Source organism: Chrysemys picta, chromosome 12 (genome assembly GCF_011386835.1).
Source record: "Chrysemys picta bellii isolate R12L10 chromosome 12, ASM1138683v2, whole genome shotgun sequence".
Lineage (NCBI taxonomy): Eukaryota > Metazoa > Chordata > Testudines > Emydidae > Chrysemys > Chrysemys picta.
The window spans coordinates 28,750,447-28,777,856 of record NC_088802.1 but is presented as its reverse complement, the minus strand read 5'-3'; the positions used below and the strand labels follow the sequence as shown (position 1 = coordinate 28,777,856).

Below are 27,410 nucleotides of genomic sequence, written 5' to 3'. Positions count from 1 at the left end.
CTCTTCAGTGTCCTTTCCTGGCTGTGGCTGATCTCTGTGAAGTGCTGGTTCCTCACAATGTGAGGGGCTGGGGCTGAGAGAGGGTTCATGGGGTACTTTGTGGTCCAGGAAAACTCTGTGGGGTAGATCACTACAGTAGAAAAGAGAGGAGGGCTGGTCTTTGGTCCACGCACTGCACTGGGACTCAGGACTCTGTGATGGCAGAGCAGGTCTCCTGGGTGATGGGGAAGGGTTGACTGACCATTGATCAGTATGAAGATGGTGGCCTACTGCTAGTGGCCCCATGAGTGGCCCTACTGTGGCCCCATGATTGGAGGCTCTTTGCTCTGCACTGTAGGCAGGAGTGTAGTGATTTTCTACATTGCACCTTCAATGCATGGTAGCAGGGTCCACATGGCCAGTCAATACCCAAAGGCTAATGTGCTGTGCATTCACCCTCTGGCTTGCCAGGCATTAACTGACCATGTAGACAAGCCCTCTGTAATATCTCTGGCTTGCGTTCTGGAGGAATATGGATATAGGTGTTGGGGGCAGAGTGGGAATAGGAGGGGAGGGAATAACTGGCAGTGATAGAGTTGTATCCTAGTGAGCAACTCTTCTCAGCTCCCCAGGGGAATGTTAGGGCATTCTCTAGGCAGAGTGGATGAACCCCTAGGCAGAGTGGAACACCAGTGCATCACGGGATCTTGTATGATTTATAGCCCAGTAGAGTGGGGGAAGGGAGAAGGATCCCCTCTGGGTTTTGTTAGAGTGGGGGAGGGATAGGTTAGTGGTTTGAGCATTGGCCTGCTAAACCCAGGGTTGTGAGTTCAATCCTTGAGGGGGCCATTTAGGGATCTGGGGCAAAAATCTGTCTCAGGATTGGCCCTGCTTTGAGCAGGGGGGTTGTCATAACTATAAAGGGAAGGGTAATAGCTGTCCTGTGTACAGTACTATAAAATCCCTCCTGGCCAGAGACTCCAAAATCCTTTTCCCTGTAAAGGGTTAAGAAGCTCAGGTAACCTGGCTGGCATCTGACCTAAAGGACCAATAAGGGGACAAGATACTTTCAAATCTTGGGCGGGGGGGGGAAGACTTTTGTTTGTGCTCTTTGTTTTGGGTAAGGTGTTCGCTCTCAGGACTGAGAGGGATCAGACATCAATCCAGGTTCTTCACATCTTTCTAAACAAGTCTCTCCTATTTCAAACTTGTAAGTAAAAAGCCAGGCAAGGCGTGTTAGTTTTCCTTTGTTTTCTCAACTTGTAAATGTACCTTTTACTAAAGTGTTTATCTTTGTTTGCTGTACTTTGAACCTAAGACTAGAGGGGAGTCCTCTGAGCTCTTTAAGTTTGATTACCCTGTAAGGTTATTTCCATACTGATTTTACAGAGATAATTTTTACCTTTTTCTTTAATTAAAAACCTTCTTTTTAAGAACCTGATTGATTTTTCCTTGTTTTAGATCCAAGGGGTTTGGATCTGTATTCACCAGGGAATTGGTGAAGGTTTTTCAAGGCTTCCCAGGGAGGGAATCCATTGGAAATGGTGGCAGTGGGACCAGAGCTAAGCTGGTAGTTAAGCTTAGAAGTTTTCATGCAGGCCCCTACATTTGTACCCTAAAGTTCAAAGTGGGGATACAGCCTTGACATGGTGGCAGTTGTGGGATCATTTTAAACCCAAAAGCCAGTGAGATATTTTTTTTTCCTTCTAGCTGCTTGAAAAGCAGAGCTGGAGATAGATGCATATCTTATCTCTCCTTGCCTGAAGGCAGAGGTGTTAAGTTTTTTTAACAAGGTCCTTTGTTAAGAGAAGTGTTCAAATAAGCAAACAAAAGACAGGGTAAAGGGAATTTACAAGCTGAATTGGTTTTTTTCTTTTTACATCCTCAGGAATAGCTAGTTAGAAAGTCTCTGTTAACTCAGCAGCAGCCAGAGCTGAGAGCTTTCCAGTTTCAGTCAACTGCAGAGGGGGTGACCCAGCACAAGAAAACAGGAAAATGACTACCAAAGAAGTAGCTAAAAAAATAGAACTGGCCAAACTAGAAGCAGAAGAAAATGAAAGAAAACATCAGAGACTGCTTCAATTAACAAAACTCGAGACAGAGCAGAGAGGAAGAGAAGAAAAAGCCAAAAAGGAGGCCCACAAGAGAGAGATGGAGCTGAAAGAAAAAGAGATGGAGGAGAGAGAAAAAGAAAGGAAGCATGAACTGGAAGTAGCAAAGGCTAAGCAGGATGCACCAGCCAATCCTAACAACCCCCCTCCAGGTACCGCTTCCCATCCCAGAAAATTCCCCACCTACAAGGCAGGCGATGATACTGAGGCCTTCTTAGAAAAATTTGAAAGGGCCTGCCTTGGATACAGCATCGCTGCAGACCAGTACATGGTAGAGCTGAGGCCGCAGCTCAGTGGACCCTTAGCAGAGGTGGCGGCTGAAATGCCTAAGGAACACATGAACAGTTATGAACTTTTTAAAAACAAGGCCAGACTCAGAATGGGGCTAACACCCGAGCATGCCCGTCGGCGGTTCAGAGCCCTCAAGTGGAAACCCGATGTGTCATTTACCCGTCATGCCTACCACATTGACAAAAATTGTGATGCCTGGGTGTCAGGAGCAAATGTTAAATCTCTGAAAGATCTGGTTTCCCTAGTAAAAATGGAGCAGTTTTTAGAGGGTGTTCCTGAGGAAATAAAAAGGTACATCCTAGATAGGAAGCCCAAAACTGTAACTGAGGCGGGGGAGATTGGAGCCAAATGGGTGGAGGTGGCAGAAAAGAAAAAAACTAGTAGCAGTTGGAGCGAATATCAGAAGGGGCAAGCCGAAACAAAACCTTACCACCGGGGACAACCCAAGGCCCCACCCACATCCCAAGGGAAACCCCAGACGCCTTCTCACTCCACCACACCAGTCTCCACCAACCAACATTGCCCCGGTGATACCTTAGCAGGGCGATGTTTTAAATGTAATGAACTGGGACATATAAAGGCTCACTGCCCCAAGAACCCCAACCGATTACAGTTCATTACACCCCAATCACACCAAAGATCCCCAGACCCAGATGCCTCTCTCATACCCTCGGAGCAAAGGGAAACCTTGAGAGTGGGCGGAAAGAAGGTTATCGCTTGGAGGGACACTGGGGCACAAGTGTCAACGATCCACCAATCCCTAGTGGACCCCAAACTCATCAACCCGGAGGCTACAGTGACAATTCAACCCTTCGTGTCACAGTCTGTAACCTTGCCTACAGCCACGTTGCATGTCCAGTACAAGGGCTGGTCAGGAATGTGGACTTTTGCAGTCTATGACAATTATCCCATTCCCATGCTGCTGGGGGAAGACTTGGCCAACCATGTGAAGCTAGCCAAGAGGGTGGGAATAGTCACCCGCAGCCAGGCTAAGCAAGCTTTCACCCCCATCCCTGTTCCTGAGCCGTCCACCAGGGCCCCGTCTGTGTTACCAGAGACCCAAACAACGGTGGTGGAACCGGATCCCCTGCCAACAACTGCAACAGCCGTAGTGGATCCAATCCCAGAGACCCAGCCAAAACCAGTCCCAGAACCGGAACTGGCAACGCAACCAGCACCAGAACCATTGCCAGCACTGAGTCCAGCGCTTGAAAACCCATCTACAACTCCAATGCCAGAGGGCACCAGCGAGCCTGACCTGGCAGAAGCAGCAGATAACCCTAGCCAAGAGGCTCAGCCAGAGCCTGAGATACCACATAGTGCACCAGCGGTCAGCGGTTCACAGTCAATGGAAACAGCCCCAACACCTGCATTGCTTCCAGAGGGACCAAGCCCCAGTCCACAGTCCAAGGAGGAACTGATGTCTCCAGCATCAAGGGAACACTTCCAGGCCGAGCAGGAAGCAGATGACAGCCTTCAGAAAGCTTGGGCGGCGGCGCGGAGCACCCCACCGCCTCTCAGCTCTTCTAACCGATCCCGGTTTGTTGTAGAACAAGGACTTTTATACAAGGAGACTCTTTCTGGTGGGCACCAGGAAGACTGGCATCCTCAAAGACAGTTGGTAGTTCCCACTAAGTATCGGGTAAAGCTCTTGAGCTTAGCCCATGATCATCCCAGTGGCCATTCTGGGGTGAACAGAACCAAAGACCGGTTGGGGAAGTCTTTCCACTGGGAGGGAATGGGCAAGGATGTTGCTAATTATGTCCGGTCTTGTGAGGTGTGCCAACGAGTGGGAAAGCCCCAAGACCAGGTTAAGGCCCCTCTCCAGCCACTACCCATAATTGAGGTCCCATTTCAGCGCGTAGCTGTGGATATTCTTATTCTGGGTCCTTTCCCAAAGAAGACACCCAGAGGAAAGCAGTACGTACTGACTTTCATGGATTTTGCTACCCGATGGCCGGAAGCAGTACTCTTAAGCAACACCAGGGCTAAAAGTGTGTGCCAAGCATTAACAGACATTTTTGCCAGGGTAGGTTGGCCCTCCGACATCCTTACAGATTCGGGAACTAATTTCCTGGCAGGGACCATGGAAAACCTGTGGGAAGCTCATGGGGTGAATCACTTGGTTGCCACCCCTTACCACCATGAAACCAATGGCCTGGTGGAGAGGTTTAATGGAACTTTGGGGGCCATGATACGTAAATTCGTAAATGAACACTCCAATGATTGGGACCTAGTGTTGCAGCAGTTGCTTTTTGCCTACAGGGCTGTACCACATCCCAGTTTAGGGTTTTCACCATTTGAACTTGTGTATGGCCGCGAGGTTAAGGGGCCATTACAGTTGGTGAAGCAGCAATGGGAGGGGTTTACGCCTTCTTCAGGAACTAACATTCTAGACTTTGTAAGCAACCTACAAAGCACCCTTTAGCCCTTGCTAAAGAAAACCTAAAGGATGCTCAGAAAGAGCAAAAGGCCTGGTATGATAAACATTCCAGAGAACGGTCCTTCAAAGTAGAAAACCAAGTCATGGTCTTAAAGGCGCTCCAGGCCCATAAAATGGAAGCGTCGTGGGAAGGACCCTTCACGGTCCAGGAGCGCCTAGGAGCTGTTAACTATCTCATAGCCTCCCCCACCTCCAACATAAAGCCTAAGGTATACCATGTTAATTCTCTTAAGCCCTTTTATTCCAGATAATTAAACGTTTGCCAGTTTACAGCCCAGAAAACAGATGACGCGGAGTGGCCTAAAGGTGTCTACTATGAAGGAAAAAAGAATGGTGGTGTGGAAGAGGTGAACCTCTCCACGACCCTTGGATGTCTGCAGCGACAGCAGATCAAGGAGCTGTGCACAAGCTTTGCACCAATTTTCTCAGCCACTCCAGGACGGATCGAACGGGCATACCACTCCATTGACACAGGTAATGCTCACCCAATTAAAACCCCACCCTATCGGGAGTCACCTCATGCCAAAACTGCTATACAAAGGGAGATCCAAAACATGCTACAGATGGGTATAATCCGCCCCTCTAATAGTGCATGGGCATCTCCAGTGGTTCTAGTTCCCAAACCAGATGGGGAAATACGCTTTTGCGTGGACTACCGTAAGCTAAATGCTGTAACTCGTCCTAACAACTATCCAATGCCACGCACAGATGAGCTATTGGAAAAACTGGGACATGCCCAATTCATCTCTACTTTAGACTTAACCAAGGGGTACTGGCAAGTACCACTAGATGAACCCGCTAAGAAAAGGTCAGCCTTCGTCACCCAGGCAGGGGTGTATGAATTCAATGTACTCCCTTTCAGGTTGCAAAATGCACCTGCCACCTTCCAAAGTCTTGTAGATGGTCTCCTAGCGGGATTGGGAGAATCTGCAGTTGCCTACCTCGATGATGTGGCCATTTTTTCTGATTCATGGGCAGAGCACCTGGAGCACCTGGAAAAAGTTTTTGAGTGCATCCAGCAGGCAAAACTAACTGTTAAGGCTAAAAAGTGTCAAATAGGCCAAAACAGAGTAACTTACCTGGGGCACCAGGTGGGTCAAGAAACTATAAATCCCCTACAGGCCAAAGTGGATGCTATCCAAAAGTGGCCGGTTCCAAAGTCTAAGAAACAGGTCCAATCCTTCTTAGGCTTGGCTGGATATTATAGGCGATTTGTACCCCACAACAGCCAAATCACCGCCCTGCTGACAGACCTAACCAGAAAAAAACAGCCAAATGCAGTTCAGTGGACTAATGAGTGTCCAAAGGCCTTTAACCAGCTTAAGGCAACACTCATGTCTGACCCTGTGCTAAGGGCCCCAAACTTTAACAAACCGTTCCAAGTAACTACAGATGTGTCCGAGCGAGGCGTGGGAGCAGTTTTAATGCAGGAAGAACCGGATCAAAAATTCCATCCTGTCGTGTTTCTCAGTAAGAAACTGTCTAAAAGGGAAAGCCATTGGTCAATCAGCAAAAAGGAATGCTATGTCATTGTGTACGCGCTGAAAAAGCTATGCCCATATGTTTGGGGACGGCGTTTCCAACTACAAACAGACCATGCTGCGCTACAGTGGCTTCATACCGCCAAGGGAAATAACAAAAAACTTCTTCGGTGCAGTTTAGCTCTCCAAAATTTTAATTTTGAAATACAACACATTTCGGCAGCTTCTAACAAAGTGGCTCATGCACTCTCCCGGAAAAGTTTCCCAGAGTTAACTGGTTAACAATTGTTCTTGAAATAAAACATATTGTTAGTTTTTATATAATCAGTAGTATGTCTAAAGGTACATGTGTCTTATTAACTCTGTTTTCTCCTATAACTCCAGGAAGAAATCACAGCCAGTGTGGAACCGAACGTCCAACACTATCTGTCATTTGTGGGGCGTGTCATAACTATAAAGGGAAGGGTAACAGCTGTCCTGTGTACAGTACTATAAAATCCCTCCTGGCCAGAGACTCCAAAATCCTTTTCCCTGTAAAGGGTTAAGAAGCTCAGGTAACCTGGCTGGCACCTGACCTAAAGGACCAATAAGGGGACAAGATACTTTCAAATCTTTGGGGGCGGGGGGGAAGACTTTTGTTTGTGCTCTTTGTTTTGGGTAAGGTGTTCGCTCTCGGGACTGAGAGGGATCAGACATCAATCCAGGTTCTTCACATCTTTCTAAACAAGTCTCTCCTATTTCAAACTTATAAGTAAAAAGCCAGGCAAGGCGTGTTAGTTTTCCTTTGTTTTCTCAACTTGTAAATGTACCTTTTACTAAAGTGTTTATCTTTGTTTGCTGTACTTTGAACCTAAGACTAGAGGGGAGTCCTCTGAGCTCTTTAAGTTTGATTACCCTGTAAGGTTATTTCCATACTGATTTTACAGAGATAATTTTTACCTTTTTCTTTAATTAAAAACCTTCTTTTTAAGAACCTGATTGATTTTTCCTTGTTTTAGATCCAAGGGGTTTGGATCTGTATTCACCAGGGAATTGGTGAAGGTTTTTCAAGGCTTCCCAGGGAGGGAATCCATTGGAAATGGTGGCAGCGGGACCAGAGCTAAGCTGGTAGTTAAGCTTAAAAGTTTTCATGCAGGCCCCTACATTTGTACCCTAAAGTTCAAAGTGGGGATACAGCCTTGACAGGGTTGGACTAGATGACCTCCTGAGGTCCCTTCCAACCCTGATATTCTATGATTCTGTGCTGGCTCTGGAAGTACTGACCTCAATGAACAAGATCAACACTTGTTTCCCTGTCTCCCCAAACAGAATTCCTGAATTCCCAACCTGACATGATCTCCTGGCTGGAAGAAGGGGAGGAGCTGTGGGTCCCAGATCTCCAGGTTTCTGAGGAAAGGGAGATCTTGAGAGATGCCCACACAGGTGAGGAATCAGCTAAACTGACTCACAAACCAATTTCTCTATCCTCATGACAGACGTTAGTCATGAGTTTTCACCAGTCCTGTCTGACCTGTTAGCCCCTCTCCACATCAGTATTGAAATGGGGTGAGGAGACAGAAATGATCACCTCCTTTCTCTCCTGTTGGGAAGGTTTGAGGGGAGAGCCAGTACTGATTCTACAATCTCCTCAGCAGTTATTTGGGTTTCTTCCCCCTTTCCTGTTCCCCCTCTCTGAGGTTCCCTCCCCCCCGCCCCCCCCCAGCACAGGGAGTGACTCCTGTCTGGATTCTCTCTCTGTCACAGCAGGTGATGGGATGGTGAGTGAGAGCGAGGAGGCGAACCCTCAGCAGGAAGGTATCAGGAAGCAACTACATTGGACGGTATCAGGAAGAGCTGATAGTGATGTTTTCAAGAGTCCTGAGTGTAAAAGGGCCCCTGAGAATCAGTGCAGGCCAGACAGGTATCATGGAAATGACCAAGAAGAGTGACAAGGTAAATCCAGTCACTTGAGCAGAGTAGTCGAGAAAATAAAATACACTATTCAGCAGAGAGTCCCCACTGCAGAGAGACCCAACACATGCAGCAACTGTGGGAAAATATTCCTTTGGAGGTCAGCCCTTATCATTCATGAGAGAATCCACACAGGAGAAAAACCTTATAAGTGTCCTGACTGCGAGAAAAGCTTCAGCCAGCGCTCAGACCTGACCAAACATCAGAGAGTCCACACAGGAGGGAAGCCTTACAAATGTCTTGAAGGCGGGAAAAGCTTCAGTTGTAGTTCAACCCTCACTGCACACCAGCTAATCCACATGGGAGAAAGACCCTATAAATGCCACGAATGTGGAAAAAGCTTCAGTGATAGATCCACCTTCAGTACTCACCAGAGAATCCACACAGGAGAGAGACCCTATAAATGCCTGACCTGTGGGAAAAGTTTCAGGGATCGGTCAACCTTTAATAAACACCAGAGAATCCACACGGGAGAGAAACCACATAAATGCCCCAAGTGTGGGAAAAGTTTGTCAGCTCACACAACTCGTTAGACACAAAAGACTCGACACAGGAGAGAGACCCCATAAATGCCTGACGTGTGGGAAAAGCTTCCGGGATATATCCACCTTTAATGAACACCAGAGAATCCACACGGGAGAAAAACCTTATAAATGCCCAGAGTGTGGGAAAAGCTTCAGGCACAGCTCAACCTTTATTAGGCATCAGAGAATCCACAGGGGACACAAACCCTAGGATTGGGATGGGCAAAGTGAATAATATCTTTGCTGATTCCAACTAACTCCAGAGGGTCAGGCCAGGCCAGAGGGGCCATGTACTGGGGACATGCTCAAGTTATTAAAGCAATGAATGAAATCATCTTTCTGGAACAGTGTCATGCAGAGCAAGTTTCCCATGCTGGGATAGTATTTGATTATTAATTCTCAAGGAGCTCTGAAGATCATCCTATAATCTAGGCATTCTCTTTGCTATATCTTGACTTCAGTAAGACTTTTGATATTGTCTCACATGACCTTCTCATCAACAAACTAGGGAAATACAACATAGATGGAGCTACTATAAGGTGGGCACATAACTGGTTGGAAAACCATTCCCAGAGAGTAGTTATCAGTGTTTCACAGGCAAGCTGGAAGGACATAATGAGTGGGGTCCTGCAGGGATCACTTCTGCATCCAGTTCTGTTCAATATCTTCATCAATGATTTAGATAATGGCACAGAGAGTACACTTATAAAGTTTGCAGATGATACCAAGCTGGGAGGGGCTGCAAGTGCTCTGGAGGATAGGATTAAAATTCAAAATGATCTGGACAAACTGGAGAAATGGTCTGAAGTAAATAGGATGAAATTCAAGAAGGACAAATGCAAAGTACTCCACTTAGGAAGGAACAATCAATTGCACAAATACAAAATGGGAAATGACTGCCTAGGAAGGAGTACTGCGGAAAGGGATCTGGCGGTCATAGTAGATCACAAGCTAAATATGAGTCAACAGTGTAACGCTGTTGCAAAAAAGGGTGAACATCATTCTAGGATGTATTAGCAGGAGTGTTGTAAGCAAGACACGAGAAGTAATTCTTCCGCTCTTCTCCACACTGATTAGGCCTCAGTTGGAGTATTGTGTCCAGTTCTGGGCACCACATTTCAGTAAAGATGTGGACAAATTGGAGAAAGTCCAGAGAAGAGCAACAAAAATGATTACAGGTCTAGAAAACATGACCTATGAGGGAAGATTGGAAAAAAAATGGATTTGTATAGTCTAGAGAAGAGAGGTGACAACAGTTTTCAAGTACATAAAAGGCTGATACAAGAAGGAGGGAGAAAAATTGTTGTCCTTAACCTCTAAGGATAGGACAAGAAGCAATGGGCTTAAATTGCAGCAAGGGCAGTTTAGGATGGATATTGGGAAAAACTTCCTAACTGTTAAGGTAGTTAAGCACCGGAATAAATTGCCTGTGGAGGTTGTAGAATCTCAATCATTGGAGATCTTTAAGAGCAGATTGGACTGACACTTGTCAGGAATTGACTAGATAATACTTAGTCCTGCTATGAATGCAGGGGACTGGACTAGATGACCTCTCAAGGTCCCTTCCAGTTCTATGGTTCTATGATTCCTCACTGCTGCTGAACTCTCAGCATCTCTGAGTAACACTTTCTCTAATTCCTGGTTGGCAAGGAGATTCCATCCCATCCTGGTGGACAAAGACCTGGCCTCAATTATTTATATATTTCTCACCACTTGACTGGACTACATCACTGCGATGTACCTGGGTATGAAACTATCAGTGCTTAGGAAACTCCAACTAGAGAGCACTGCAGCAACACATCTGACAGCGAGCATATCACACCGGTCATTGCTCTCTGTGCTGGCTTCCCATAGAATATTGAATCAAGTTCAAGGACTTGGTCTTTATCCATGGAGCTCCAAGACTGCCTTAAGTTCTTGGATGAAGACCAGGTTTGAAAACTTCACTCTTCTGGCACAATGGAACGTTCAACCATAAGGGTAAAGCTCATCTGTTGAGGAGACAGGACTTCCTCATTGGCTGGTCTGTGACTGTGGAATGAACTCCTCAAGGAATGAAGGATCCTCTCCACTTTCCACGCCAAGTGCCAGGCATGCTTCTTTGACCTGCCTTCTTTAATGTAAATACATAATGGCGTGTATATTAAAAAAAACAACAACCCCAAAACTTCCAGTGAGCAGGATCTCATCCTATAGAGAGGATAGGAAAACAAATGGCACATGGCAGATGCTAAGTTATGCAATTAATACACTGCTGGAAAGTGCTCAGATACTACAGTGGTGAATGCAGTATTGGAACAGACCACCACATCTGCTATATCGTTAAGATTAAACCCAAGTCTCTGTTTAACCTTGACCCTTCTCAGTGCTCTAAAATCTGCACCGTTAATTGGATTGCCTTGAAACATGGCATGCCTCCTCAGGACACAGGGTGGGGTTACTGATCCAAACTTGGGGTCATTTGACCAAAGGGTTTCCAAAATATTGCCCACACCCCTTCCAAACAAACCAACCAACCAACTAACTTTGCTGAAGGTTCATGGATTCTACCAACTTTTTTTTTGCATAGAGCTAGAGATCAAACCAGGGGTCTAATTCTGGCACAAGAGTCTCAGTTGCTCTGGGGTTACCCCCAGAGAGTTCATGGACCACCCCACCCTTGGAGAGAAGCAAAATTGAAAATGGCATGAGGTTAGCTCTCAAGGAGAGTGTGACTTGCCCTCACACACCAAAGGGATCACACTGGGCATGTGCTGCCTGGGAAGTCAAAAGGGTTGCTAGCCAGCTACAGCTCACCAGATCTCTGTGGCTCAAGAGCCAATGTTCTGGCTATTGCTCCTGAAACACACATGGACACTTGAAATTCAACCCCATCATGGGCAGAAATCTGAATGGAAACAAAGGAGGCATCTTCCTACAATCTGCCTCTGTCAGAAAGGGTAGTAGTATTATTTTGGAGAATTGTAATGTGAATGTAGCGTAAAATTTAGAAGCTGCTTATGCTGTTTTTGAAAAGAAAATAAATTACACATGTGAATGTTTGCTGGGAGGGGAGGAGAATTGGGGGCGGAAGAGGGTGGCAATAGGGAGAGGGGTTTGGGACTGCAGGGAGGGGAGGAGGGATATTTGGGGGTGGGTAGTAGAGGAGCTTGCTTGGGGGGCTCAGGTCAGGGTGAGAGGATGGGGATTAGGTGGAGTGGAAGGGGAGAGGAAGGGTGAGGTGAAGGAGAGTGGCAGAGCAGGAGGCATGGAATAGGGGTAGGGGCATTTGACCTGTCAGCCCTACTGTCTCCAGTCCCATGTGTTTTCCAGGAGTCTTTACCTCTCTGGGGTGTCTGAGCCTCTCACCATACCCCAGTGTGTGTGCCAGGATCTTGGGGTCCCTGGCCCCTCTGGGGGAGTCTGAGTCCTTTTCTCTGCCTACCTTATGTAAGCTAGGATCTGGAGAGGGTCTTTATCTCTGGAGGGAGGTCAGAGCCAGTCTCCCATTCAATGCTACCCCTATGAGCTGGCATCCCTGCCCTCTGGGTGGGGAGCTGAGAACAGGCATGCTGGGAGCATGTATCAGCTCTGCTAGCAACTGCACATTACAAGTATTTCAGAGCATGACCATTCTCCCCATTCCACAAAATTTAAATGTATGGTGGATGGGGGCACTAAGGTTTCATGTAGCACCTGGTGGAAAGACCACTGGACCAGGACTCAGAAACCCTGGGCTCTATTCCCAGTTCTGCCACAGGCCAATGGGATGACTGTGGCCACATCACTTCACATCTCTTTGTCTCAGTTTCCCTGTGTGTACAATGGAGATTATGCTGTTTGATCTACTGATGAAAAGGGCAATGTGAAGTTAGGTGGTATCATCATTACCGGTTCACAACAGTGTCTGAGTGCCATACCTACATGATAATTACAGCTGCCTAACTGTCCACTAACACTTTTTTTTTTTTTTTTTTTTTTTTTTTTTTTACAAAAAGAGAACTAGGTAATCCCGGGGTGACCACATAGCAAGTGTGAAAAATCGGGATGGGGGTGGAGGGTAATAGGTGCCCATATAAGACAAAGCCCCAAATACACCTCTACCCTGATATAATGCGACCCGATATTACACTAATTTGGATATAACGCAGTAAAGCAGTGCTCCGGGGGCGGGGCCTGCACACTCCAGCAGATCAAAGCAAGTTCAGTATAACGCGGTTTGACCTATAACGCGGTAAGATTTTTTTGGCTCCCGAGGACAGCGTTATATCGAGGTAGAGGTGTATCAGGACTATCCCTATAAAATGGGGTCATCTGGTCACCCTAGGCAAGCCACTGACTTTTAAAAGCTTTGTTAATGCAGAGTTAAAGACACCCAGTGGTATCTCGTGCCTTTCAGGACATCCAGTTCAGCAAAACTCAAACCTCTGAAAACCAGGACATGAAGAGTTAAGGCATTTCAGACTCAAACCAGGAAGTACACAGTTAGCATATATATATATAAAGATATACCTTGACTTTACCAAAGCTTTTGATATGGTCTCCCACAGTATTCTTGCCAGCAAGTTATAAAAGTATGGATTGGGTGAATGGACTATAAGGTGAATAGAAAGCTGGTTAGATTGTTGGGCTCAATGGGTAGTGATCAACGGCTCAATGCCTAGTTGGCAGCCGGTATCAAGCGGAGTGCCCCAGGGGTTGGTCCTGGGGCCGGTTTTGTTCAACATCTTTATTAATTATCTGGATGATGGGATGGATTGCACCCTCAGCATGTTTGCAGATGATACTAAGTTGGGGGGAGAGGTAGATATGCTGGAGGATAGGGATAGGGTCCAGAGTGATCTAGACAAATTGGAGGATTGAGCCAAAAGAAATCTGATGAGGTTCAACAAGTACAGAAGAATCCCGTGCACTACTGCAGGATGGGGACTGACTGGCTAAGCAGCAGTTCTGCAGAAAAGGACCTGGGGATTAAAGTGGACGAGAAGCTGGATCTGAGTCAGCAGTGTGTCCTTGTTGCCAAGAAGGCTAACAGCATATTGAGCTGCATTAGTTGGAGCATTGCCAGCAGATCGAGGGAAGTGATTGTTCCCCTCTATTTGGCACATAGAGGCCACATCTGGTACATTGCATCCAGTTTTGGGCTCCCCCCTACAGAAGGGATGTGGACAAATTGGAGAGAGTCCAGCGGAGGGCAACAAAAATGATCAGGGGGTTGGGGCACATGACTTACGAGGGGAGGCTGAGAGAACTGGGCTTGTTTAGTCTGTAGAAGAGAAGAGTGGGGGGGATTTGATAGCAGCCTTCAACTACCTGAAGGGGGGTTCTAAAGAGGATGGAGCTCGACTGTTCTCAGTGGTGGCAGATGACAGAACAAGGAGCAATGGTCTCAAGTTGCAGTGGGGGAGGTCTAGGTTGGATATTAGGAAACACTATTTCACTTGGAGGATGGTGAAGTACTGGAATGGGTTACCTAGGGAGGTGGTGGAATCTCCATTCTTAGAGGTTTTTAAGGGCCGGCTTGACAAAGCCCTGGCTGGGATGATTTAGTTGGTGCTGGTCCTGTTTTGAGCAGGAGGTTCATGACCTCCTGAGGTCTCTTCCAACCCTAATCTTCTATGATCCCCGTCTACTATAAACTGGTGTCTCTCCACGTGACTCAATGAGGGCAGATCCCCACCTGGTGTAAATTGATGTTGCTACACTGGAATCAATGAGGTTAGATTCCCAACTGGTGTAAATTAGCCACTCTTCATTGGAGTCAATGGCTCAGATCCCCAGGTTGTATAAGTCATAGGCACTAGATCCCAGATAGTGTAAACAGACCATCACTGCAGTGGACTCGGCAGAGCTAGGCTGATTGACACCAGATGGATATCTGGCCATTTGGTTTGTAATCAGCCCCTGCAGCAAGGATGTAAAACAAAGCCATTGTGTCCATCACACCCCAGCTATCTTGCCTTTAGTAAGGCTTTTGGTCTCCCATGACCTTCTCATAAACAAACTATGGAAATGCAACCTAGATGGAGCTAAAGTAAGATGGGTGCAAAACTAGTTGGAAAACAGTTCCAACAGTAGTTATCAGTGATTCACAGGCTGAAAGGGTATAACAAGTGGGGTTCTCCAGGGATCTGTTCTGGATATGTTTCTATTCAAAATCTTAATCGATGATTGAGATTATAAGTGTACTCTCTATGCCATTAAGTTTGTGAATGATAACCTAGGACGGAGTACTGCGGAAGGGATCTAAGGGTCCTAGTGGATCACAAGCTGAATATGAGTGAACAGTGTAATGCTGCTGCAAAAAAAACCAGAACATCACTCTGGGATGTCCGCTCTACTCTGCGCTGATTAGGCCTCAACTGGAGTACTGTGTCCAGTTCTGGGTGCCACATTTCAGGAAAGATGTGGACAAATTGGAGAAAGTCCAGAGAGGAAATAAAAATGTACTGTCTAGAAAATGTGACCTATGAGGGAAGATTGAAACATGATAACAGTTTTCAAGTATGTAAAAATTAAGTAGCATCTTACAATCTATACGGATCAGTAACTGCTACAGATGGTATTTTTCTACACGTAGCAATATCACATATACTATAGTGCAAGAAACTGCTACCTGTGGGCATTTGCTACATCAGGTAGCAGTTTACTACAATAGCAGTTTACTCAGTGGTTTGAGCATTGGCCTGTTAAACCCAGTATTGTGAGTTCAATCCTTGAGGGGGCCACTTAGGGATCTGGGGCAAAATCAGTACTTGGTCCTGCTAGTGAAGGCAGGGGGCTGGACTCGATGACCTTTCAAGGTCCCTTCCAGTTCTAGGAGATAGGATATCTCCATTAATTTACAATCCATACCTATCAATAACTGCTACTGGTAGCAGATTACTACGTGGAGCAGTTTACTACACTACAGAGAAGGAATCTGACTTAATCCATCTTTAATGGATCTACACCAGGTGAACCAGGGAGGGGATTTCAGTAGCTGTGGCCACCAGAGGGCCCTGGCTGTTGCTAAGGGAGGGCTAGCGGCTCTCTGTGTTTCTCTTTGCCCGGCAGATCAGGGGCTGAACTTCCTAGGTCAGACGCTGCTGCTGCCGCCTCCATTGTGAGCTGGGAGCCCGGGCTAAGCTGGTACTGCTGCCCAGCGGGGTGTGTTCGGGGAGAGCCCTTCCCTAGCGCCCCTCTGTGCCCAGCCGGGGGGACTTTCTCCGGGGGCTGGAACCAGCCCCTGGGGCAGCCCTGGGCTCTGCCGACACCAGCCCCTGAGCCGGAGCCTGCAGGTGAGGAGAGAGACCCGGGGGAAAGGGCTGGGGCCGGGCAGGAAATTGACTCTGCACCAACGGCCCCTTCTCGCCCCAGCTCTGCTGCCGGGGGGCGGGAGTCTGCGATTCCCAGAGCTGCTGCCCTCCCTGACACCCCCCGCCCTCGGCTCTGCCCCCTTGACCCCCCTAGGCTCTGCTCCCCTGAGCGCCTGCAGGAGCCGAGCCAGCTCCGGGAGTCTCCCAGCCCGAGGGGAGGGGAGACAGGGATAGAGACTGGAAGGGGCAGCAGGAGCAATCAGTGGGGAAGGAGGTTCCCAGCTCCCAGCCCTGCCCAGCCCCCTTCCCTGCAGCACCCCGGGGCAGATTGACTTTCCTGGAACAAGGTGAGGAGCAGGGAGAGGAAAAGCTAATTCCTGCCTCTGCCTGGTCCCTGCACTGCTGGGGAATATGCTGCCCTGGGGATAGTGTCAGGGGGATCCCCCAAAGCGGCTCCTTCGATTCTGAAATTGTGCAGGCCAAGAGCAATCAAGGGATCTTCTCAGTAACTTCCCGCACCCAGATGCACAAAGGGGCTGGGGAGTTGCGACGCTGAGCATCACAGTATTCTTGCCAGCAAGTTAAAGAAGTATGGGCTGGATGATTGGACTATAAGATGGATAGAAAGCTGGCTAGATTGTCGGGCTCAATGGGTAGTGATCAACGGCTCCATGTCTAGTTGGCAGCCGGTTTCAAGCCGAGTGCCCCAAGGGTCAGTCCTGGGGCCAGTTTTGTTCAATATCTTCATTAATGATCTAGAGGATGGCGTGGACTGCACTCTCAGCAAGTTTGCAGATGACACTAAACTGGGAGGAGTGGTAGATATGCTGGAGGGTAGGGATAGGATACAGAGGGACCTAGACAAATTAGAGGATTGGGCCAAAAGAAACCTGATGAGGTTCAACAAGGACAAGTGCAGAGTCCTGCACTTAGGATGGAAGAATCCCATTCACTGTTACGGACTAGGGACCAAATGGCTAGGCAGCAGTTCTGCAGAAAAGGACCTAGGTGTTACAGTGGACGAGAAGCTGGATATGAGTCAACAGTGTGCCCTTGTTGCCAAGAAGGCTAACGGCATTTTGGGCTGTATAAGTAGGAGCATTGCCAGCAGATCGAGGGATGTGAGCATTCCGCTCTATTCGACATTGGTGAGGCCTCATCTGGAGTACTGTGTCTAGTTTTGGGCCGCACACACTACAAGAAGGATGTGGAAAAATTGGAAAGAGTCCAGCAGAGAGCAACAAAAATGATTAGGGGGCTGGAGCACATGACTTATGAGGAGAGGCTGAGGGAACTGGGATTGTTTAGTCTGCAGAAGAGAAGAATGAGGGGGGATTTAATAGCTGCTTTCAACTACCTGAAAGGGGGTTCCAAAGAGGATGGATCTAGACTGTTCTAGTGATACCTGATGACAGAACAAGGAGTAATGGTCTCAAGTTGCAGTGGGGGAGATTTAGGTTGGATATTAGGAAAAACTTTTTCACTAGGAGGGTGGTGAAGCACTGGAATGGGTTACCTAGGGAGGTGGTGGAATCTCCTTCCTTAGAGGTTTTTAAGCTCAGGCTTGACAAAGCCTTGGCTGGGATGATTTAGTTGGGAATTGGTCCTGCTTTGAGCAGGGGGTTGGACTAGATGACCTCCTGAGGTCCCTTTCAACCCTGATATTCTATGATTCTATCACAAACACCTCCTGGCATGTAAACAATCACTAGAGTAACAATGGAATGCACACAACTGAGTGAGGTGCCCAGACTCCCTATACAGTGACTGGGCAGAGATAGTGGCCTAGGAGTGGGATCCACAAAGGCCCCTATGCTAGGTGAGCAGCTGCTTGAGCTAGCCCATGGAGATGCTGATGACAGGGATGTATCCAAAGCCCACCCCTCTCTGAGATAGGGGCCTCAGTCCAGACTGCAAGGCGGCACCTATCTCTGCTTGGGAACCACAGCTGGGATCCCCTCTCCGGGAGGCTGGTAGGTCAGGTGCCTATTGTGGTTCTTGTGAGGCACTTAGGAACCTGCTAAAATCCACACACCGTAGGTTTAAACAATTCCCCAGCCATGCAAAGTCTACAGGGAAAGAGCCTGGTGGGAATCAGAGTCTGAAATGCATTGAAGCCCCTTTGGAAATAGCCCCAATTTCCCTTCTCGCCCTGACAGGCTCTGCAATAGGTCCCAGTCCAGGTTATCCCACACTCCTGAGTAACAGGGAAGTGACATGGCTGCAGTGGAGCTGGTGACCTTCAAGGAGGTGGCTGTGTATTTCACCAAGGAGGAATGGGCTCTGTTGGACCCAGGTCAGAGAGCCCTCTACAGGGACGTCATGCAGGAGAATTATGAGACTGTGACCTCACTGGGTAAGGATTCCTGCCTCCTCAGGCATTAAAAATTGGTGTGTGTATGTGTGTCTCTGAAGCATCGGCGTCAGATTCTGGGCAGGGTTCTTCATGGATCCCCCGATCTCAGGGGGATCTGCCTCGATAGTCCCAAACTCCTGTCTGTGAAAGCCTGTGACCTCCACACACACACCATTAGGACAGGGAATTCAGGGATGTAACAATCATGCTACTCTTCCTACAACTGAGGCTTTCAAGAGGGACAGATTCTCTGTATCCCTCCCCCCTTCCTAAGGAATGTTCCATCCTTTGGTGCCTCTGACCCCTCTGCCGTCTGACAGATGAACACATGTCTCATGCCTCAGCCCTACCAACTCCCCAGCAGCCAGATTTTCAAATGTGCTTCCCCTCTGTCTTGTCTGTAGTCTGCCCCAGCCAGCTGTGTTAGTGGGAGGCCCCGGATGTTCTCGATTCTATTCCACCAGCCAGGAAGGGCACGGACCAGAGTCATGGGGCTGGGTCCAGTTGCTGTTAGTGCCTTCAAGGCTACCTCCCATGCCATTGTGCTGAATTCATGGAAGGAGGGTGCTGTCCTTGGTGTTTCTTCCTGGACATGGCTGAGCCTTTTGAAATGATGGTCCCTTGCAGGGAGACGGGCTGGGTTCTGGGGCAGAGTGAGGGTGGAGGATGTGATTCATGGTCTGAATGATTCTGTGGGGTAGCTCTCTACAGTAGAAGAAGAGAGGAGAAGGTTGGTTTTTGGTTCAGGATGCTGTGTGGGCAGAGCGGGTCTCATAGATGGGGGGGGGGGGAAGGTCTCAAGTCCCATCTCTGGGCGCATTCAATTCCTTCCTTCTCTGGGGCCTCTCAAGGAGTCTTGTCCCCTGCTCCTGGATTAGGCCACTTTGCCAATGGCTGGCGGGGGAACCCAGTCTGCCCACTACTCCAGGTGGCAACCCAGGGACCTTATAAACAGCAGCCACATACCACTCCCTGTTTTACCTGGGCCCTTTACCTCTCCCATTACCGTAGGGTTACAGTCTCAGCCTCTCTCTCCAGTTCCAGTAAATGCAGCCTCCCAAGGTCCTCTGGCCAGAGCAGAGCCCCTGTCTTTACCCATCTGGTCCCAGCCAGATACTGCCCTGCTCAGCCCCTGCAGCTCCTTTTATCTGAGCCAGGTGGGCTCTGACTAGCTGCTTCTTGTCAGGCTTGACAAAGCCCAGGCTGGGATGATTTATTTGGGGATTGGTCCTGCTTTGAGCAGGGGGTTGGACTAGATGACCTCCTGAGGTCCCTTCCAACTCTGATATTCTATGATTCTATGATTCTCTGTGGCCTCTGTAGGCAGGCCTGGAGAACCCACCTTTGCTGGTCCTTTCCTGGAGCGGGGTGTGGTAGGACCATGGGGCCTCTAGCAGAGGGCCTCAAAGGGCCTGGTGCACCCATCACAGTGACAATCTCCACTCCAAAGAGCTCACAGTCTTAAGAAATGACTTCCTGTTCTGCTTTTGTTGGGGTGGGACATGGACTAGTGGTGATTTTCTAGACAGTTAATGCATGGCTGTGATGCTTCCAAGTCAAAGCAAGTAGAAATATTGGAAACAAATAGTTCCATAGAAAATAAAATCAAAACGTGCCTTCTAGAGCCGGGACTTAACACGATTCTCTCCTGTCCGGTAAAGTACAGCTCACCCAAAATCCTTGCAGCACTTTACAGCTAGGCACGCTGTGACCCTTTTCTCATGAGACAAGTGCGCGTCAGTTTGCCTCCTAGCTGAAGGATTCAGAGCATCTCTGTGCACTCCAAGATAAGCCAGATCAGTCTGTTGTCTTTAGTCATAAACAGGACACTCCCTGCTGTTTTTTCTACCTGTAGATTTCCTCCTCTTGTAGACTTCACAATCTCTCCATTTCACACCTGGCTCAGTACGCAAACAGCCATACAGTGTGAGGCATATGATACATAAATGGCCAGACAGGGAGATGGGTGACAATTAGCTCCTATCTGAAAGAAACATATGTCTCCTCCCTGGTGACCTGCCTTAACTCCAAGGCGCTACAAACATAATTTTTCAATAAAGATACGTAATTTCTCTGATGATGACCAGTAGGCTACTGGCCTTTGGTAGAAACCTCACACGCCTATCCGTCAGTGAACTGTTGTACAGATCTCTGCCCCTGGGGATCCTTGTACAACCCTATGCACCCTGTGTGTCCTCTGCCAGTTGGTATTGAGATGTCCCTTTGTCTCACCCGCCATGTTCCTGAGCCTGCAACAGCAGCGCAGGGATGGAGAAAGCTGGTGATGGATTACACACGAGCAGGGAGAGACCCTTCGTAAGCAGGAATTCATGTAAACCTTATGCTACTACTGCTGGTGCAGGAGACAGATTTTTAATTACCACAGCACTTGCCCTCTCCAATGGACATCAGGGCTGATTGTGCCATAATGGTACTTATATGGGTCCCCACTACCACCGTGTCTGAGCAGGTCGCAGTATTTAACATATTTATCCCTTTGCCCCATGGAATAGGGAGTTGCTGTTACACCTGTTGTACTCATAGGGGACTGAGGCACAGACAGTCTAAGTGACGCTCACAAGGTCACCCAGGAAGTTTGTGGCAGAGCAAGGAATTGAACCAGATCTCCTGAGTTTGAGGCCAAAGCCCTAACCACTGGATCCCCCCCTTCCTGACATTCTGGGCACCAACATTGACACAGGAAGAGACAGTCCCTGCTCCCAATCAATTTCCATCTAAAAAGAGAAAACGGTCGGGGAGTGGATGGTTATCTCCATTTCATAGGGGGAGAGTGGGGACCAGAGGGATTAAGACTGGAAATTTGTAAGGGGCCCAGACACTGCAGTCAGTGGGGTTGCATGTTTAACTCTCTTGGGTCCCTTTGAAAGCCACAGCCTTAATGAATTAGATACACTCATGTCTTAAAGAGTGATGCTCACTCAAAGTCCTTTCAGCATCCTACAGCCTGGCTGGCTGTGATCTGTGTTCCCTGTAAGCTGCGCACTTGCGCAGCTGCTCAGGAGAGATTCAAACATTGCCCAACTGATTTGCAGAGTGCGCACAGCCAGCAGCATATGTTCAGGTGCCCCTCCCCCCACGTTGCTCTGTCCTGCAACTGCTCCCAGGATCCTCCTGCTGGCTGTGCGGAGGGGTGGGCGGGGAAAGGAGGGTGCTGATGTCAGGGTGTCCCCCTGCCCCTGTACCCCATCTCCTCAGAGCAGGGGAGAAGGGACACAGCCTGGCTTAGCCTGCACTGTTTCTGAGTGTCTGTCTGTCTGTCTGTCTCACACTCACACACACACACTATGTCTAGGTCACACACACGCTGTCTCTGTATCTCTGTCACACACACTCTCACACTGTCTGTCTCTCTCTTTCTCACACACACTCACACTCTCTCTGTGTCTCTTTCACACTCACCTCCCAACACATACTTGTATTATTGTTGTTACTTCTTGCTACTTCCTGCAATGCACATATATTCTCTATAATTTTATTCTTTCAAAGTGGGTTATTTTAATGTTTTGACTGGTCTGTGCATTTCATAATTTTTATTTCTCTCTTACACTTAAATTTAATTCTTCTAAAATGCCTAACCTGCCCTGGTTGGAGTAATTATCCCTATAGTAACTTTTTAAAAATATATATCTAGGTTTTTTGTTTCTACTGGTGGCACACATCTGCACATAAAATTTATTCCGCACATGGATGGAAAAATTAGAGGTAACATTGGCTGTGACCCTCCTTCCTTAGGACAAACACACGGTTAGTTTGGCTCCTTGGTGAAGGATCCTGTGTGTTTCCTTGTGCTCCCAGTTGTACGCTAACAATTCTGTGTCTTTGCCCATAAACAGGGCACCCCTCTGCTCTCTCCTAGATTGTGCAACCTTTCGACTGGCACCTGGCTCAGTCTGCAGATTGGCTTCCATTGCGAGGCAGACAATGCATGTATAACCAGAGAGGGAGATAAGTCTGTAATCTCCTGCCTGAAAAGAACCTGTCGAAGACACGTCACCTCCTGGTGACCTGCCCTAACTCCAAGACCGTAAATTACACATATCTGTCAGTATAGCCACACAACTTCGTGCATACATCTCACAAGGGTTACAATAATCAGTGGGTAACTGGATCTCAGTAGAGACTGTGGTGAGCAGTTATGCACATTTCTGACCCAGGGGACCCCTGTAAAACTCTAAGTACACTCTGTGCCCTCTGCCAGTTGACACCAAGCGGTCACTGGGTCACATCAGCAAGTCAAGGTATAAATCTACAGTGCAGCACCGTACCGTGCTCTAAATAGGTGGGTAGACCCTGCTTCTGCACACTAGACTGAGAGCAGTACCTGAAAGCACACTACAGAACTTTCAGTGCATGGTAGCAGGGTCCACACAGACAGTTAGTGCACAACAGCTGGTGTGCTACAGTCACACTCTGGCTTACTGACCAGGTAGATAAGCCCACTGTAATATCTTCCTGTTCTGGCTTGTGTTCTGGAGGAATGTGGGCATATGTGTTGCAGGGGAAGGAGGAGGGAATAATTGGCAGCAACAGAGCCTTAATTGTAGCCCCGATACCTAGAGAGTGTAACAAATTTTCTTAGCTCCCAAGGGAATAAGTAAGGTCCATTTCCTAGGCAGAATGGATGAACCTTTGCTCCAGAAAGTGTCCTTTACGATTTATAGTCCAGTCCCTTTAGGGTGGGGGTGGGGAGAGGAAGGAGCCCATCTGGGTGGACTACTCATATCCTGGATCTGGAAGTAGTAACAGCACTGACCTTAATGAACAAGATCAACACATGTTTCCTTGCTCCCCAAACAGGATTTCCAATTTCCAAACCTGACGTGAGCTCCCAGCTGGAACTAGGGGAGGAGCTGTGGGTCCCTGATCTCCAGGTTTACGAGGAAAGGGAGATCCTGAAAGATGTCCACATGGGTAAGGAATCGACTGAATGGACTCAGAAACCAATTTCTATATTCTCGTGACAGACGTCACTCATGGGTTTTCACCAATCCTATCCAGCCTTTTAGTCCCTCTCCACATCGATATTGTAATGGAACGAAGGCAGAATTGATCTCCTCTCCCTCTCCCCAGTAAGGAAAGGTTTTTTGCGGGGGAGTCAGATACTCATATTTCCATCTCCCCACCACTTATTCTGGTTTGTTCCCCCCTTTCTCATTCCCTTTTCTGAGGTTCCCTTTCTCCCGGCACAGGGACTGACTCCTGTCTGGATTCTCTCTCTGTCCCAGCAGTTGAGGAGATGGTGAACGAGAACAAGGAGAAGAACCCTCAGCAGGAAGGTTCTGAACAACTGGAGCCACATGGGATGGCATTGGGAAGAGCCAAAGGAGATGCTTCCCAGAGTCCTGAGTGGGGAGAAGCCCATAAGAGTCAGCAATGGCCAGAGAGACAGCAGGGAAACCACCAAGAGGAGAGACGGGATAAATCCATGCAGAGGATGAGAGGAGTCGGAAAAATCAAAGAATCTGTTCACCAGAGAGTTTCCACAGAAGAGAGATCTCACATGTGCGACGACTGTGGGAAAAGTTTCCCTTGGAAATCATTCCTTATTATTCACCAGAGAATCCACACAGGAGAAAAACCTTATAAGTGTCCTGACTGCGAGAAAAGCTTCAGCCAGCGCTCAAACCTCACCAAACATCAGAGAGTCCACACAGGAGGGAAGCCTTACAAATGTCTCGAGTGCGGGAAAAGCTTCAGTTGTAGCTCAACCCTCACTGCACACCAGGTAATCCACATGGGAGAGAGACCCTATAAATGCCATGAGTGTGGAAAAAGCTTCAGTGATAGATCCACCTTTAGTACGCACCAGAGAATCCACACGGGAGAGAGACCCTATAAATGCCTGACCTGTGGTAAAAGTTTCAGGGATCGGTCAACGTTTAATAAACACCAAAGAATCCACACGGGAGAGAAACCACATAAATGCCCCAAGTGCGGGAAAAGTTTCCGTCAGCTCACGCAACTCGTTAGGCACCAGAGACTCGACACAGGAGAAAAACCCTACAAATGCCTGACGTGTGGGAAAAGCTTCCGGGATAGATCCACCTGTAATGAACACCAGAGAATCCACACGGGAGAAAAACCCTATGAATGCCCCGAGTGCGGGAAAAACTTCCGGTACAGCTCAGCCTTTATTAGGCATCAGAGAATCCACAGAGGACGCAAACCCTAGGGAGGGGTGAAGTGAGTAACACCTTTGCTGATTCCCATGAACATCAGCGTGTCAGGCCAGGCCGGAGGGGCCATATACTGGGGACATGGAATAGTTATTAAAGCAAAGAATGTAATCACCTTTCTGGGACAGAGGCATGCAAAGCAAAAGGCTGAGATAAGATTTCCACGTTGTGATGGGAATTCGATTATTACTTCCTGAGAAGCTCTGAACATCCACTGATCAGCTCCTACCCACAATTGGGCAATTCATTTCAGTCTAGGAGTGCTCTTGGAAATCATCACTGATGCTGAGCTCTCACGTAGCAATGTCCATGAGTAATGCTTTCTATAGTTCCTGGTTGGCAAGCAGACTACAAAGACCCAGCCTCAGTTATTTACACCTTTGTCACTTCTTGCGTGGAGTACCGCAATGCTATAGAACTGCATGTAGGAAACTCCAACTAGTACAGAAGCACTGCAGTGCATCTCCTCAACTACACAAGCTAAAGCGAGCCCATCACACCTGTTCTTGCTTCCGACAGTGACTTCGCATAGAATAGTGAATCAAGTCCAAGGCCTTGGTCCTTATCCATGGTGCTCCTTGTAGAGATCTAAAAGACTGCCTTAAGCTCCGGGATCGAGACTGGGGTTGAAAACGTCACCCCTCTGGCACAATGGAACTCTCAACAATAAGGGTAAAGCTCGGGTGTTCATGACACGGTCTCTCTTGTTGGCTGGTCTGAGACTGTGGAATGAACTCTCCAAGCAGCTAAGGACCATCTCAAACCTTACTGTCTTCCATGCCAAGTGCCAGGCACATTTCATTGACCTGCATTCTCTAACTTAAATGCACAATGCCATGTATATAGACAAAAAACAACAACAACCCAACCTCCACTGAGCACATACCTCATCCTGGAGAGAGGATAAGAGAACCAACAGCACATGAAAGATGTTAAGTTATGTGATTAATATGCTACTGGAAGGTGCTCAGATACTACAATGATTAATGCAGTTTTATAGCAGACCACCAGGTCTGAGTTATAATTAAGATTAAAGCAGCTTTCTGTGTATAGTTTGACTCTTGTAAGTGCTCTAAAATCTGCACAGTTACTTGGATTGCCATGAAATGTGGTGTGCATACTCAGGACATGGGGTGGGATTACTGATCCAAATGTGGGGTCATTGAAAAATCGGTTCCTGAGATACCACCCCCCAAAAGCAGTTTTTCTTAAGGTTCATGGATTCTACCAATTTTCTTTGCACAGAGCTAGAGATGAAACCAAGGCACTGATTCTGGCACAAGAGTCTCAGTCGCTCTAGGGCTACTCCCAGAGAATGCATGGACCGGACCATCCCTCTGGGGGAATAAAACTGAAAACAGTATTAGTGAGAGTTTAGCTCTCAAGTTAGGTGTGTGCATAGCATTCCCACACCAAATGGATCGCACTGTGCGTGTGCTGTCTGAGAGGCCAGGGGGGTTGGTAGCCAGCTGCAACTTCCAGCAGCTGTGTGGCTCAAGGCAAAATGTTCTGACGATTGCTCCAGTGTAAATTAAAACCCAGCTGTGGGTAGAAATCTGTAGGGAAACATCAGAGGCATCTTATGACAATTTGCCTCTGTCAAAGAGAGGTTTTTATTTTATTTTGGGGAATTGTAATCTGAGTGCAGCAGGAGATTCAGAAGGCGCTTATGCTATTTTTGAAAAGAAAATAAATTATACGTGTCACTACTGTGAGGGGAAGGAAATATTAGGGGGTGGAAGGGGGGGAATAGGGAGAGAGGGGTTTGGGGCTGCAGTGAGGGGAGGAGGGATAATTAGAAGGTGGTAGGGGAGAGTGTTTTGGGGGCTCAGGTCAAGGTGAGGGGATGGGGATTAGGAGGAGTGGAAGGGGAGAGGTTGAACCCTGGGAAGGATGAGATGGAGGAGGGTGGCAGGGCAGGGAATAGGGGTGGGGGCACCTGTCAGCCCCACATTCTCCCCTCCCATGTTTGTACCAGGTTCAGGGGCTCCTTACACCTCTGGGGTATCTGAGTCCCTTTCCCATCCCGTGTGTGCGCTAGGATCTGGGGGGCTGCCTCTCTAGGGGTGTCCAAACCCCTTTTTTCCACCCATACATGAGCCAGGATCTGGGGGGAGATTGTCCCATCTAGGGATGTCAGAGCCAGTCTCCCAGCTACCTACGTGAGCTGGCATCTGGGAAAGCCCTTTTGGGTCAGGAGCTGAGACAGGCATGCTGGGGGCATGTAACAAGAACACACACTGAGACTGGGTGAAGAGTTGAACTTGAGAACAGGCATGTTTGATGCATATCACAGGCTCTTCAGCACTGGGTAGGGGGGAAAGGGGAGGGTGGGATGGAAATGGTGGTGTGAGAGGGTGGGCTGTATGTAGCAGGGGAGGGTGGGGGATGGGAGACGAGACAGGCACACCAATCTTCTCTCACGTGCTTAATGTTACTGTTATTGCCATGTAATAAAACTTTCAAGTTCTTGGGACACAGACCATGTCTGAGATTTCTCTCATTGGCCCTGCTAGCAACTGCACATTGCAAATGTTTCAAAGCACAGCTATTAGCCCCATTCCACAATATCAAAGTATAGGGAAGATTGGGGCACTTAGGATTCACATAGCAACTATGTGGCCTAGTGGAAAGACATCTGGGACTCAAAAACCCTGGGCTCTATTCCCAGGTCTGCCACAGGCTTGTGGCATAACTTTGGCCAAATCACCTCACCACTCTGTGCCTCAGTTTCCTCATGTGTGTAATGGGAATAATGTTTCCCTCCTTGAGATCTACTGATGAACAGCACTATGTGAGGG

At 48.0% G+C, this 27,410-nt stretch overlaps 1 protein-coding gene across 13 annotated transcripts in view; it reads left to right on the top strand.

The window, feature by feature from the left end:
• LOC135972142 (zinc finger protein 239-like) overlaps nt 1-25,659 on the top strand; it is a 39,574-nt gene extending 13,915 nt beyond the window's left edge. The window contains exons 1-6 of one of the 13 annotated variants that reach the window (XM_065562310.1): nt 3,572-5,298; nt 6,690-6,859; nt 7,614-7,727; nt 18,216-18,412; nt 23,231-23,344; nt 23,662-25,659. In XM_065562310.1, coding sequence (XP_065418382.1) covers nt 18,274-18,412; nt 23,231-23,344; nt 23,662-24,605 — 1,197 coding nt within the window. In that variant the 5' untranslated portion in view covers nt 3,572-5,298; nt 6,690-6,859; nt 7,614-7,727; nt 18,216-18,273 and the 3' untranslated portion in view covers nt 24,606-25,659. The other 12 variants (XM_065562308.1, XM_065562305.1, XR_010591684.1 and 9 more) reach the window with 12 other exon arrangements.
• Nucleotides 25,660-27,410: the final 1,751 nt, after the last annotated feature.